At 46.7% G+C, this 14,475-nt stretch overlaps 1 protein-coding gene across 1 annotated transcript in view; it reads right to left on the bottom strand.

Moving 5' to 3' along the window:
- Positions 1 to 14,475, bottom strand: part of GPA33 (glycoprotein A33) — a 38,868-nt gene that overhangs the window by 9,159 nt on the left and 15,234 nt on the right. The window contains exons 2-4 of the mRNA XM_001174712.5: positions 12,729 to 12,883; positions 8,274 to 8,490; positions 2,992 to 3,147 (exon numbers count right to left, since the gene is read on the bottom strand). Of these exons, the coding sequence (XP_001174712.1) occupies positions 2,992 to 3,147; positions 8,274 to 8,490; positions 12,729 to 12,883 (528 nt within the window). The remainder of the gene's footprint in view (positions 1 to 2,991; positions 3,148 to 8,273; positions 8,491 to 12,728; positions 12,884 to 14,475) is intronic.

Here is a 14,475-nt window from a genome sequence, read left to right as displayed (position 1 = left end):
GCAATTCTCTTTTCACCTCCTTTCCTGTCCTCAGGATTCTCCCTTTTGCATAATGAAAGAACTAAGTTTTGGCTTCTAACAACCAGAGGAGTCTCCCTGTGGAGGCAGGAGAGAACTGCAGCTGGGCTGTCCCTTTGTGAGGCTCCTCAAAAGGTACCCGTGGCTTACAGGGCAAAGACGAACCTCCCTAGCGTGACGCACAGGCTCTTCATGATTTCTCATCACTGTGTTTCTTAACAAGAGTATCTCCCACCATTCCTACACCTACACATGCACCCTACCCCTTAGCCACACCAGACAGTCATGATTCCTTCCTGTTCTCCATGCCAAGCCTCCTCATCCTTGAGGACCCAACTCAAATAACAGCTAATAACACTTAGCATTAAATGAGTGCTTACTGCCTACCAGGCACTAGTCTCAATGCTTTACATCTACTTTTTTTTAATCTTCACAACCCTATGAAGTAAACACTAGCATTGTACCCATTTCATAGACATAGAACCTAAGGCACAAAGAAGCTGAGTCACTTGCCAAGGTCATACAGCTAACAAGTGTCCGAGCCAGGAGTCAAGCCCATGGCATGCTCTTAACCACTGTCAACTCCAATACCCACTCCTTGGAGAAACCTTCTTTGATCTTCTTATGCATCTTCTGTGTTACATCACCACTGGGTATAAAGCTATTATAGCATCTGCCACCTATAACATTCAGCTTTGGGTCTCCCTATACACACTTTGCTGGAAAGAAGATCAGACACTACCAGTGTCCACAGCACACCTACCGTGACCATGGCTGGAGTCACTAGACTATTCATAGGCCAGAGAGAGGAGGCCACAGAGCCCCCGGAGAGCTGCCAGGTGGTTTCAACAAAAATTCCAGACACACTCGATAAAAAGTTGCCAACCAGAAATACGTAAACACAACTAGAAGCTTGTTGAAAACCTACACTACATTGACCTATTTTAAGTTAGGTCGAGTGGATTCTACTAACTGTTTTTTTTTTTTTTTTTTTTTTTGAGACGGAGTCTCGCTCTGTTGCCCAGGCTGCAGGCTGGAGTGCGGTGGTGCGATCTCGGCTCACTGCAAGCTCCGCCTCCCAGGTTCACGCCATTCTCCTACCTCAGCCTCCGGAGTAGCTGGGACTACAGGCGCCCGCCACCACGCCTGGCTAATTTTTTGTATTTTTAGTAGAGACGGGGTTTCACCGTGTTAGCCAGGATGGTCTCGATCTCCTGACCTCGTGATCCGCCTGCCTCAGCCTCCCAAAGTGTCTACTAACTTTTTTAAGAAGTCGATTTGCCCCCAAACGAGTGATAAAGCTCTTCCTGGATTGAGTGCACCCCCAATGTGTGCATCCGTCCGGCTGGGCTTATCCAGGACACCAGATATTCTTCCCCCGGGTCCTCACCCCCACCCCCAGGCACCTCATCTTCTCAGAAGAGCTGTGTGCCCTGCTGGCTTTGCTTTCCACCTCTGGCCTCCTTTTCCACCTACACTGAACTGAAAGACCTCCCAGAAGCTAAATCGGATGGACACCTTTCAGGCCTTGTCTTTCTTTTTAAAAAATATTTTATTTTATTTTATTTTATTTTACTTTATTTTATTATTTTATTTTATTTTATTTTATTCATTTTATTTTATTTGAGGCAGGGTCTCGCTCTGTCACCAAGGCTGGAGTGCAGTGGTGTGATCATGGCTCACTACAGCCTCGACCTCCAGAGCTCAAGCAATCCTCCCACCTCAGCCTTCTGAGTAGCTGGGACTAAAGGGTGAGTCCTGCCATGCCCAGCTAATTTTTTAAAAATTTTGTTTGGAGACAGGGGTCTCACAATGTTGCCCAGACTGGTCTTGAACTCCTAACCTCAAGTGATCCTCCTGCCTCAGCCTCCCAAAGTGCTGGGATTATAGGCATGAGCCACGGCACCCAGCAAGCCTTGTCTTTCTTGATCCTCAGGAGCAGGGGTGGGCACTAGGGGCCCTGGGACTCCACCAGGGTATTTCCACACCCATTGGCTCTGGGTGTGGAAAGGACGGTAGGATTTTTATATAGCTCTTTCTTTCTTTTTTTTTTTTTTTCCAGTTTCCTGACTGAAAGGTCCAATACCAAGCTGCCCAGTACAAAACTGGTCTCCTGGCAACTATAGCTGAATCCACCATCGCCTCCCCTAAGAAGGTGGGACCCTTACAGCAACATGGTGCTGTAGTTGTGTGGAGCCATAAAACGGTGGTGTGTCTGGGGCAGCGGGGGTCCGTGACGGCTGAGAGGGACCGGCCTGGATAAGGAATGGGAAAGTTAAATTCCCCACCTTTGCGTGGAGCCCCCGAGTTAGACTTGGGGTCTCAAATGTATACTTCAGGACACAATCAAATTAAAATCCTACCCATGCTTTTGCACAGAGTGCTTATCAGGGCATGTTCATCCAAGAGAACTGAGGAATGAGGAACAAAGAAAACAAGTTAACATTTACCACGGCTTCCGCTACGCGCTTTACATGAATCATTTTTGTTTCTTGCCAGAACCTATGAGGTAGGTATTATTATAAGAAACCAGTGCTGGCCGGGCACGGTGGCTCACGCCTGTAATCCCAGCACTTTGAGAGGCTGAGGCGGGTGGATCACCTGAGGTCAGGAGTTCAAGACCAGCCTGGCCAACATGGTGAAACCCCGTCTCTACTAAAAATAGTGGTGGCACCTGTAATCCTAGCTACTTGGGAGGCTGAGGCAGAAGAATCGCTTGAACCTGGGAGGAGGAGGTTGCAGTGAGCCGAGATCGTGCCAACTGCACTCCAGCCTGGGCCACCTGGCGAGAATCTGTCTAAAAACAAGAAACCAGTGCTTAGAGAGGTGGGGATATGGGGATAGGGATGGGGTAGGGAAGCAAGCGGCCTTCAGGGGGATCTGATCGGTCAACCCGAGTTGCAGCCCCTAGCCAATCAGCTGCATGTGCTGCACTTTGACATGGGGAGCCCGCCTTCCCTACTGCCCCCTTACCTGGCTGGGCCAGGGGCTGCTCCTGATTCAGGATGTTGTACCTCTTCCAGCTGTACTGAGGGGTTGGTGAGCCCTCCTTTGATTGGCAGGTCAGCTGGATGTTGTTCCCAATTATGGTCTCTCCCTCGATGCCGCATTCTGGTTTGGAGGGTGGCACTATATAGAGGAGAGACCAAAGAGAAGGCATGAGGCAGGTGGGGCTTGGTGACAGCCACCCCCCCCTCCCCCCCCCCCCACAAACATACTGCCTTGTTTGTTCACAGGCAGAAAACTCCATAGTTGAGTAGTGAGATGGAATGCTGTAAAACCAATTCACCCCAGTATGGCCTCAGTGGTCTGTCACCATCACAAAGGAGCGGTACATATGCTGGGAAGCATTGCGGGCCTGCAGTAGCTTTCCAAGGCATGGCCTCATGTGTGTTCTAGTTTACAGTCATGGGATTTTAAAGATAGCGGAACATGGCCGTTAGAAAGATGAGGTTCGAGATGAGTTTGAGACCAGCCTGGTCAACATGGTGAAACCCCATCTCTACTAAAAATACAAAAAATTAGCTGGCCGTGGTGGCACGCACCTATAATCCCAGTTACTCAGGAGGCTGAAGCAGGAGAATTGCTTGAATCTGGGAGGCGGAGGTTGCAGTGAGCTGAGATCGTGCCATAGCACTCCAGCTTGGGCAACAAGAGCAAAACTCTGTCTCAAAAAAAGAAAGAAAAGAAAAAAAGAAAAAGAAAGAAAGAAAGAAAGATGGGGACATTGAGGCCCAGAGAGGACACTTGCTCATAGGTACTGGCAGAGCTGGGACTAGATCTCAGCTCTTATAACTCCAGATCCTGTGCACTCTCCACCAGCCCATATGAGCTCCTTCTGCCACTAATTCATTTGTGCCATTTTGGGAAAATCCTCACTTCCCCTCGACCTCAGTGTTCCATTCTGTAAAATTAGTGAACTACAAACCTGTTCTGTAAAGGGCTAGGTGGCAATATTTAGGCTTCGCAGACTACATATTGTCTTTGTTGCTGCTACTTTTTCTCTTTAAATAGTATGTTAGAAATGTAAAAACAGTCTGTGGGCTGGATTTGGTCCTAGTTTGCCTACCCCTGAACTAAGTGATCTCTGAAGCCTTCCACTCTTAACTTCTTAGTAATGTTCTTTCTGGGTTCAGCACCATCCTCCTTCTGTGCTTTGCAGATAACGTGCAGTTGCCATAAGCACGGGATGATGGGCGGACCCACAGGCAGCAGTAAAGTTATGTGCAGGGTGAAGGATGAGGACTGAGGGGACTCGAGCAGGCAGAGGGCGCAGAGGTAAGGAGAGGGAAGCCCATAGACTGGAGGTTACCCAGAACGGCAGCCACCCTCATCTCACAACCCCAACCCGATTCCCTGGATTTCTGGGAAGCTTAAGCCTGTGCCTTTCACTCAGCATTGTCAAGATACCATTGTGGAGCTGGGTTCATTCTACAAACCTCACTGGGTGCCTACTGTGTGTCTGACAATGCTGGGCACTTGGAGGACACAGTGAGTGGGTCAAGGAATCTAGTGGGGGCAAAAGACAAGTAGCTGAACAATGACCAGACAGGAGGCAAGGCTGCTGGGGCAGATAAGGCCTAAATACAGCCCGAAACCCAAGATCAGCTGTGACGTGAAGGAAGCATGACAGTAAACAAGGCCAGTGGTGGAGGTGGGAGTGGTGGTCGGAGAAAGAGGTGATGGTACTCCAGGCAGAGTGAACAGCATGTGCAAAGGCTCAGAGGCAAGAAGCAGCATGAAGCATGCTTGAGACTTCAGGTCGTGTCCTTGGAGGTGAGAAGGGGAGGACACAGAGTGGAGAGGGTTGCTCCTGGAATCCCTAGGTGGCAAGCCTGTCTCCTCTGCGTCTTTCTTTTCACATCCCCTTGGATGGCTTGCTTGCCCAATAAACAGTGCTGCCCATTCTATAATCCAGGTGCACAGTCGCTGAGCATCAGGAGTGCATTCTGATCTCGGCCCCACCCGGCAGCTGCTGAGAGAAACCCTTCCACACACACCACTCTCCTCTAGCCCAGCAGCCACAGTATTTCCTCTTGGAAAGAGCCAGGCTATTGTTGGGTGTGCCCAACATCTCCTGCTGCCATAGTGAGGGCTGGCCAGGTGTGGGGCAAGCATGAGGGAAATTAGAGGCCCTCCCTGATTGTCACTTTCCCTTGGATGGTTCCTAAACATAAGAGGTCCAAAGTTCAAGGCCGGGCCTCATCTATCCTGCACCAGACCCTGGGACTGGAGCTGTGTGGGGAGGGGGAGTCTGCGGCCTAAGGACCACTCTTACCAGCAGCCAACAAGCAGGTCCCCGGGGAACAAGAGAAGGTGAACACCACTTCCCAGAGGACCCCTAGGATGGGCTTGCTGAGCCAAGCTTTATCTCTTGAGCTTTTCAGAGGTATAGGAGCATCCCTCTCCACGCATCCAAACCATTCAGCCTTTTCCCAGGAATGCCTTGAATCAGAAGCAAAGGCTTTATTCCACAATTGGAGAGCGGGCAAAACACCAATCCCATCTGAGGAGTCCCAGGTGTCCCCAAAGTCACACCAAGTGTGCATGACTGACAGTAGAGCCTTTCTACAACCAGGGTTCTTTGGGATAAAAGACAAAAAGGGAAGAAAAGTAACTGAGGCCTACTGGCATCTACAGAGCACTCAAAGGCATCTGAATGCATCCAAAAACTGTTACAGCTTTGCTGAAACCACCATTTTCTAAGGGAAAACTGCTGAAAGCAAATCCTTAATTCTCTCCAGAGGCAGAGGTACAGACAATGGCAAAGAAGTGACCAGCCACTCCCAAAAAGATCAGCCTTAGGGCGGAATGTGTCAGTTCCCAGCCCCTAAACCCTCTGGCCTCACCCAGGAACCCCTGCTCTCACCCTGTCCAGATCCCTCACTAAGGTCTCTCTCCTCAGCCTTCCACCGTCAAAAACAGGTAGGACCTCCGATCAAACAGATCTTTAACAGATCAAATCGTCCTTCCACACATGTGGGGCCCGTGAGACCTCCGGGGGACTCGGTATATTATCAGTCTTACCTCCCCAGCAGAATGCAGATGTTACCTGAATATTCACTGGAGGAGCAGTGATAGGGAGGGAGGGGAAACGGAACCAGTCGGGTGCCAAGGCCTCTCCGAAGCCTGCGACTCCCGCTACAGACGTCAGGGGGCGCCAGAGGCCGGAGCACCGGGTCCCCGGTCCCGGAGCCCCAGTTTTCCCAGCCGAGACCGAGACTGAGACCACGCGTGCTGCCCCGAGGCGCGGGCTGAGAGGCCGCCGGGCTGGGAGCTTCATGCTCGCCTCGGTTTACTGAGGTCATCCAGCCCCAGTGGGCTGGCTGCCTTAAAATAGCCTAGCTGCAAAGCCATTAGGAAAGAAAACGTGTGTGTGAATGTTTATATATGTTTTTATTTGTTTATATATGTTTATATGTATATAATTTAAACTTGTTTCTTCGAGTGCATTAAAAAATGGGCTCTTTCTTTTCTCTGTGTTTTTTGTTTGTTTGCTTGCTTGCTCGCTTGCTCGCTTGTTTGTTTTGAGGCCGGTCTCTGTCACCCAGGTGGGAGAGCAGCGGCTCGATCACGGCTCATTGCAGCCTCGACCTCCCCAACTCAAGAGATCCTCCACCTCAATTTTTTTATTTTTTTTTTGTAGAGAGGAGGTCTGGCTATGTTGCTCAGGCTGGTCTCCGCCTCGGCCTCCTAAAGTGCTGGGATTACAGGCGTGAGCTACCGCACCCGACCCTTCTTCTTTTTTAAAAAAGTAAAACATTGGTTTCACCGAGTTCCATAATCTCAGATTAAATTTGTATCCTTCTGGCTGGCCCTGATTGGGAGGGAGAGGGATCAGCATTTATATAATGCTTATGTGGAGGATTTCGGGGGACTGTGCATTAATACTTCCATTGCCCAAAGGAAATGAGACCTATTTAAGGGACCCCTAACATACATATGTACGTGTGTGTATGGGATGTCTATTGTAGTATTGTTCATACAAAAAAATGTTAACAGCCTGAATATTCATCAGTATGGAACACTTGAATAAATCATGGTACCTCCGTGTGATGGAATGTATGCTGTTAATCGGTAGATCTGCATGTGCCGATCTGGAGAAATGTGCATGAAACAAGGTTAGAAAGAAAAAACGCAGAGTGATCTTTATAACATGATTCCATTTTTTTAAAGGAAAGAAAGGAAAAGAGAAAAGTATGCAAGAGTGTGTGTGTGTTGAAAGGACATGAGGAAAATATGGAATACCTACCTGTGTTGCCATTGGCTACCTCTCTAGGGGGTAGGGCGGAAGGAGACCTTAGTTATTCTTTATACAATGCTAGTTTGCATAGTTGTATAGTTGGACTCACTATAATGCTTTCAAAACGTCAGGCAACCACCTTATGCAATAAAAATATCTTAATTATTAATTAAATTAAATTTTAAAATAAATTTAATTTAAATTAAACATATTAATTAAAAATAAAATGCAATCAAATATGTAAAAGGAAGAAGGAAAAAAGATCTTTGTTTTGGTTTAAAGCATTGCTACCTCCCAGCAGTGGTGCCATTTCTTATATTGGACATAGACTAAGTGCTCATTAAATAACAGTTCTTTTCCAATAACGATTTGACTTTGAGTCAGTTGCTTCCTTTCTCTGGGCCTCATCTACAAAATGAGGATATTAAAGTAGATGATCTTTCAGATCCTTCCCAAACTATAAATTCCAATAATAAGTCATTCCTATGAAAAGAATGTTATCTTGGGACACATTTCAAAGGGAGTAGAACCTGATTGATGGAGTATCTGTTGAGGGATGGGGGTGAGCAGATGGTGGCAGGAAGAATTTCTGCTGGGTAGCCAAAGTTACGGCAGGGAAAGATATAAGAGAATCATGATGTGGCCCCCTGAGCACCCAGTTAAGGCACAATGAGTCTTTGCAATAGGATTTAAGATTTTCCTTTATCTTTGTAATAAGTGTGGTATGAAAAAGAGGAGCTGGTGTGGAGGAAAGGACACCGACAGAGCAAGGGACCACTCCAAGTCGGCCTTCTCTGTCCTCGAGAACTGTTGGCCATTGGCGGAGAACTCAGAATAGTGTTTAGTTCCAAAGGGAGGAGCGGTCCCTCTGCTGAAGACAGCCTGGACGAGGTGAGGAGTCTTAGCTCCTTGTTGCTGCCTCTGGCTTCGTCTCAACACCTGGGCTCTTCTCCCTGTGCTGCCACCAGCCCACCCTCTTCCTACAACTCCTGAAAGACATGAAGACACTCACCGAGGACCAAGAGGCGGACACGTGACTTGGTGGTGCCCTCCAGGTCTGACATCAGCGAGACAGAACACTCGTAGGTGCCGTTGTCAGCCATGGTCAGCTGATCAATGGTGATGGAGGCATCGGACTGCTCAGCATTGCTGGATATGCTGACACGATTCTTATAAAGCTCACCATAGATGTAGTTTTTGTTTGAAAACTGCCAGATGACCACCCTTTCCTGGAGAGAGAAGAAATGGCACCAGGTCTTCACCCAAAGGTCCTTGCCTGGTGCTTCCAGCCTGCCCTGACTACCCTCATCCCCCAGTTTCCAGGGCCCAGAAGCACAGACCTGCCAACCCCTCAGAACAAATAGCTCGCATATGTGCTACCCATTTGTGGATTCTTGTATTATATATATATATTTTTAATTTATTTTTAAAATGAAAATATTGAAAGAAGTTAGGCAGTTCATACCGCAGTACACATGTGGGTGAATGGGTCCATCTGGGATCCCAGCACTTTCACCTCTTGTAATCTCCGGCATCTCTCTTATCCATTCCATTTTCTCCATAGCCTATCCTCACTCATTCAGTCTATCAGTATTTACTGAGCACCTTCCATGTACCAGGCATCATGCTGGGCAGCCAGCCTTGGCTGCCAAACCCACTTTATTTTCTTGACTCTTGCCTTTGGAATGTACTGATTGATTGATAGAATCATCATTTATCAAATTGTATGTGGTAATGGTAAATCACAGACTTTCAAGCCAGACTGCTTCAATTCAAATCCCCATCCTGCCATGTACTAATTGTATGACCTTGAGCAAAATGTTCCACCTGTGATTCTGTTAACTCTTCTGCAAAATGGAGATGATGACAATAACACCTGCCTCTCAGGACTGTAGTGAGAATTACAGTAGTAATATACACAAAGCAGTTAGGGCATTATGTGACATGTTAAGTTTCTAGAAGTGCTAGCCATTATTATAACTGAGCATCTACTAGGTGTCTGACATTCAAAGATGATAATTCATGAATTCTGCACCCAAAGAGTGATGGAAGTGATAGACAACCAAACCTTACAACATCTTGTGATTATCTCTAGGACCCCAGAAGAAAGTATCACTTCCAGAGTGGGAAGTCAGGGGAGGCTTCCTAGGAGAGGTGACAGTTGCATTGAATCCTAAAAACAACTAAGAATTAGCCAGGCAAAGGGCTGGGGGTATTGAGAAAGTAAGTGTTGGAGTAGGATAAAGGTGTTGGGCATTTCAGGCAAAAGAAGAACCACAGAGAAAGAATTAGATGTGGGAAGCAACATATCAACCCCAGTCATTCAGTATGAATGGAGGTAAGTGTGTGAGTGAGGGACTGGTGAGAGGGTGAGCTCGGGCAGGTAGCAATAAAGATCATAGCTGCTATTTATTGAGTGTATGCTATGCGCTAGGTACTAGCCTATGCACTTGGTATGTATTATCTCATGGAATCTTCACAACACCCCTAAAGTAGGTATATGATTATACTCATTTTACAAATGAGGAAGCCAAGGCACTAAGAAGTTAAAGGCCTCCCCCAAGTTCACATGATGTTTAAGTAAATGACAGGGCTGAGGTTCAAACCGGGCATTGTGGCTCCAGAGCCTGAAGTCCGGAGATTCTACAATGCCAGGTCTCAGACATCGTGTATATGGGACTAAACAGTTTGCATTTACCCTGAAGCGCTAGAGAGCCATGTATTTAGGAAGTCAGCTCTCAACACGGGATGGAAAGTGACTTGGAAGGAGAAAAGGGACTGGTTAAGAAATCCGTTTAACAATTCAGGTAAAAAATGATGGGTCCTCAGATAAGGTTGTGGCAATGCAGATGGAAAGAATGAAATGAATTTGAGGAGTATGAAAGTGGGGGCACCAATGAGACCATGAAGCCAGGAGAAGATCTGATGGACAGAGTTAGGGAACGGCAGACCTCCAGGGTAAGAGTTTTTTGGCTTGGATATTTGGTGATGTCATTTCCAAGAGAGGAAACACAAAGGAAGGGAATGTTTTATGAATAAACAATGTGTTCTCTTTACGTGTGGGGTGTCTGGAGTGTCGGTGGGAGATCCATCTAGGTGGAGGAGTCAGTAAGAGCCAGACAGGTCAGTTTAGCGCAACTGGGGATGAAGGTTTGGGAGCCAACGACATGTCGACGTTCACTGAGACATGGGCTAGATGAAGCCACCCAGGATAAATAAGTAGAGAAATGGCAAGTCACCAAGTTACTTCATTTGAAGGGTCAAGGAGAGGTCAGAGAGCTAAGAGGAAAAGCCAAGACAAGACTGCCAGAAAGTCAAGACAAGAAGACTCCAAGGTTGGAAAGTGGCTGCCGGTGTGAAATGCTAATGAGAGATGAAATAAGATGGCTGAATGAAGTGTACTGAATTGAGCGAAAAAAGAGGTTGCTGTTGATTTCTGTAGAGCATTAGGTATAGAAGCGAGACCATGATGGACAGAGAGAATGTGGAGACCCGATGTCAAGTCTGACACCTGTGCGTGCAGTGCGCTTTGTGCAACATTAGAATAAGGGGCTCTACAGCCTGTGCTGGGATACATGGCTTGGCTAATGAAGCACATACCCTTGTGCAGGGTGCAATCTACCCAACCACAGGCAACAGACCTGGTTGAGGCAGACAGCTCTTTCAGGAAGCTTAGCTGACAAGCGAGGGAGAAACAAGATGGGAGATGCAAAGGTGTCTCGGGCTGTGGATCAGTCCATGGATACCGGTCCTTCCCAGTTCTGCTCTTTTCTGATGCTGACTGGCTCTGCCCAGGACCCTCTGCCCACTAACCCTCCTCCCATCAAAGATATCCTAAGCTTCCCTCCCTGGACCTCCCCCAGGCTAGAAGACCTGCTAGGACCTGTCACAATAATCTCCTTGAGGGGCCGTATTTAAATCCCTTTCTCTATACTCTTGCAGGGTCTCAAGGCAATTGCCTGAAATCCTTCTAGAAGTAAGGGACCCAGCAGTCAATAAAATAACTTTAGTATCTACTTTAACACCCAGAAAACTGTCAGGCAGAGACCTCATGTCTGGCCTGCTAAATAAGTATGATGGCAAGAAAAGGTGCCCTTTCGCTCCTACAAGCTAAAGGCAGCAGCTCCCCTCTCTGGGATTTTACCCTGGGACTCTGGGAGCAGTCGGGACAGGTGGCTATGGCCCATCATGGTCCCTTGGTGTGAGAGACTTGCTCTCTTTCCCCATCCGTCCTGCCGCTCGAGGCCTTGAGTGTTCTAGGCCACCCCTTCTTTCCTGTTAGGGAAAAAGCTAAGTCTTTCCACTCTAAGTGGTCGGGGACCTAATGCTTATCTCTGCCAGGCACGTTTGCATTTTAAAAGAAGACCTCACTTTTAAACTTATGAATAGATGCTCTACTTCTTATAATTAAAGAAATGTTAATTTGATGATGAATGAGATGTTTTTTCACTTATCAGACTGGCAAATAGCGAACAGTTTGAGAATGCTCTGTGTTGGAGAAATAGGTGTCCTCACTGTTGGTGGTGAAAATAAAGATTGGGAGACATTTAATGAGAAAAATTTGATGTTATTTATCAAAATGTTTAATTCACATACCCTTTTTCACATGACCCAGAGTTTTAATAATTTATTATATATATGTATATAGAGAGAGGTACATATAAGGGTATTTATATTTATGCAGCGTTATTTGTAGCAGCAAAATATAAGAAACAAACCAAATGTCCATTCATGGTACATATAGTACCTTCATAAATTGAAATGCCTTTTGCAAATGTTGAAAAATGAGATAGATAAATATACTCATATACACAAAGAGCCCAAGATGTATTAAGAGTCGAATGCAAAACAGTATGTGTGTAGTATATGTAAATATACATGTTCATATATGCAAATACATCTATAAAAACATATATCCATGTTTGTATATGCCCTGCCTGGGGGTGGAGGAAAGTGGGGGATAGAGGATGAGGGTGTGGGAAGAGGGTGGGTGAGACAGGAGAAGCAGGGATGGGAATGAGCCTTCTCAATGCACACTTTTTATGAGGTTTTGATTTTCAAACCATGAGATTATATTCTCTATTTAAAAATAGAAATAGAAAAAAAAAACAAAACTCCTCCACACTTCCCAAAAGAATCCAAACAGGAAAAAAACCCATAAAATTTGGCCTCAGAGCAAGGGCTGTGCTAATCAAAAGGAGTGACTGACGCGCATGAAACAATTTAGGTCATTTGAGATTGGCCACCAGAAAGATATTTTAGGGGCAGGTGACATTTTCAAAATAAAGGTGACATACTCTGGCCCTCCATGAGTCCAACATTCACTGCTCCCTCCCCACCCACTCCAGCCTGGGTGCTAGTGTTTATTCTATCATTTATGGAAAGACTTCATAGTGCTTTCCTTCTAAGAGGTCCTGGTCAGGTGATAATCATTCCCATGATGCCTGAACTTGTAAAGTATCCTTACCGTATGAGTGCGGAGAAGCTTATCCCATTGAATAAGTCCCTCTCGACTGGAGGTGGAAGTGTGGTAGGTGCAGGGCAGGGTGACACTCTTTCCCTGCGAAGCCCGAAGAACGTCCTGCAGAGTTTCCACAGAGATGGCATCGACGGTCACCCTGACTGGAAAGAAAGTAGGCAGTGGAAGGGAAAAGTAAACGACACAGACAGACATACCCACTCACTGCCCGCAGGACCACTGAGGGAATGCCCAGGGCTGTTCTTGCACCTCCAGCCACAGCTAGAGCCACCTTGGCCACCTTGGCCCTGGCAACCAGCTTCTCCTCCAAGACTGCAATGAGGACAAACACATGGGCCTTGGTCCACCTAACTCCACCCCACAGCATGATGAATTGCGTGGCCCTGAACCTCAGCCCTACTTCTTACCAGCTGTGTCAACTTGTCCGAGCGTCAGTTTTCTCATCAATAAAATAGGAGCTCTAATACTTATTTCCTTGAGTTATTGGGAAAATTTATGGAGGTACCATGTGTAAGTATTTTTATTACTCCCTGGCACATAGAAAACTCTCAATAAACATTACCTGCCATCGTTTTGGTTGTGATGATGATGTATTCTCTCATTTAACAAGTATTTATGGAACATTTGTATGTGGTAAAGAATTTTATGAATAAGATTATATCGAGGTAAAGAGATGGACCATATTTTCACAGGAGTTTATCTCGTATAAGTTTGTCAGAACAAGGTTAGGAAAAAGAATGTGGCCACACTAGCATATTTTATCACACATGCTCTTGCCACGTGATGTTGACTCTCCTCCCTCAGGAGGTGGGGTCTGTGTTCCTTCTCTTCGAGCCTGGGTGCACCTGTGACTCCAGTGTAAGGGATGTTATGTGGCTCTGAGGCCAACTCATAAAAGGCCATTCACTTCACCTGGTCCCTTGCGACGCTCACTCTGGAAAACCATCAACATTCTGAAGGGAGGTAAGCAGCCACATGGAAAGACAGGTGTCTGTGTTTGGGACACCAACTGAGGTCCTTTGCCTACTTCAACTCCCAGACATGGGAGTGAGCAAACCCAGCCACCTAGCTGTTGGAACTGATGCTGAGGGGTGCAGAGTTGAGCTACCCTGCAGATCCCTGCCCAGATTGAAGACTCAGGAGTAAAATAAAAATTGTTATTATTTTAAGCACTGAGTTTTGGGGTGGTTTGTTATACAGAATAGATGCTTGGCACAGAGAGCCATGTGGATCCCAGTGGTGAGAACTTTCCAGGCAGAGGCTAAGCAAGGGTCAGGCAGGGAGGCAGGAGTCAGCTTAGTCTACTCACAAGGAACAGCAAGGGAGATTGTGTAGTGGGAGGGAAGTGAGTGAGGAGGAGAGATGAAATGGAAAAGTTGTGGGGGTGGGGGTGGTCTCAGATTGCATAGAGCAATGTAGCCCTTATTTAGGACTTTGTATTTTGCTCTGAATGAAGTGAAAATGCCCTGGAGAGATTTAAGCAGAGGAAATATATTTGACGTACTTTTTTTTTTTTTTTTTTGAGAGAGAGTCTCGTTCTGTTGCCAGGCTGGAGTGCAGTGGCTCGATCTTGAATTGCCTCCTCCCACCAGGTTCAAGTGATTCTCCTGCCTCAGCCTCCCGAGTAGCTGGGATTACAGGCGTGCACCACCACGCCCAGCTAATTTTGTATTTTTAGTAGAGATGGGGTTTCACCATGTTGGCCAGGCTGGTCTTGAACTCCTGACCTCAGGTG

Source organism: Pan troglodytes, chromosome 1, assembly GCF_028858775.2.
Source record: "Pan troglodytes isolate AG18354 chromosome 1, NHGRI_mPanTro3-v2.0_pri, whole genome shotgun sequence".
NCBI lineage: Eukaryota > Metazoa > Chordata > Mammalia > Primates > Hominidae > Pan > Pan troglodytes.
Note: the sequence above shows the minus strand (reverse complement) of the source record. Positions and strands in the feature narration are given on the sequence as shown.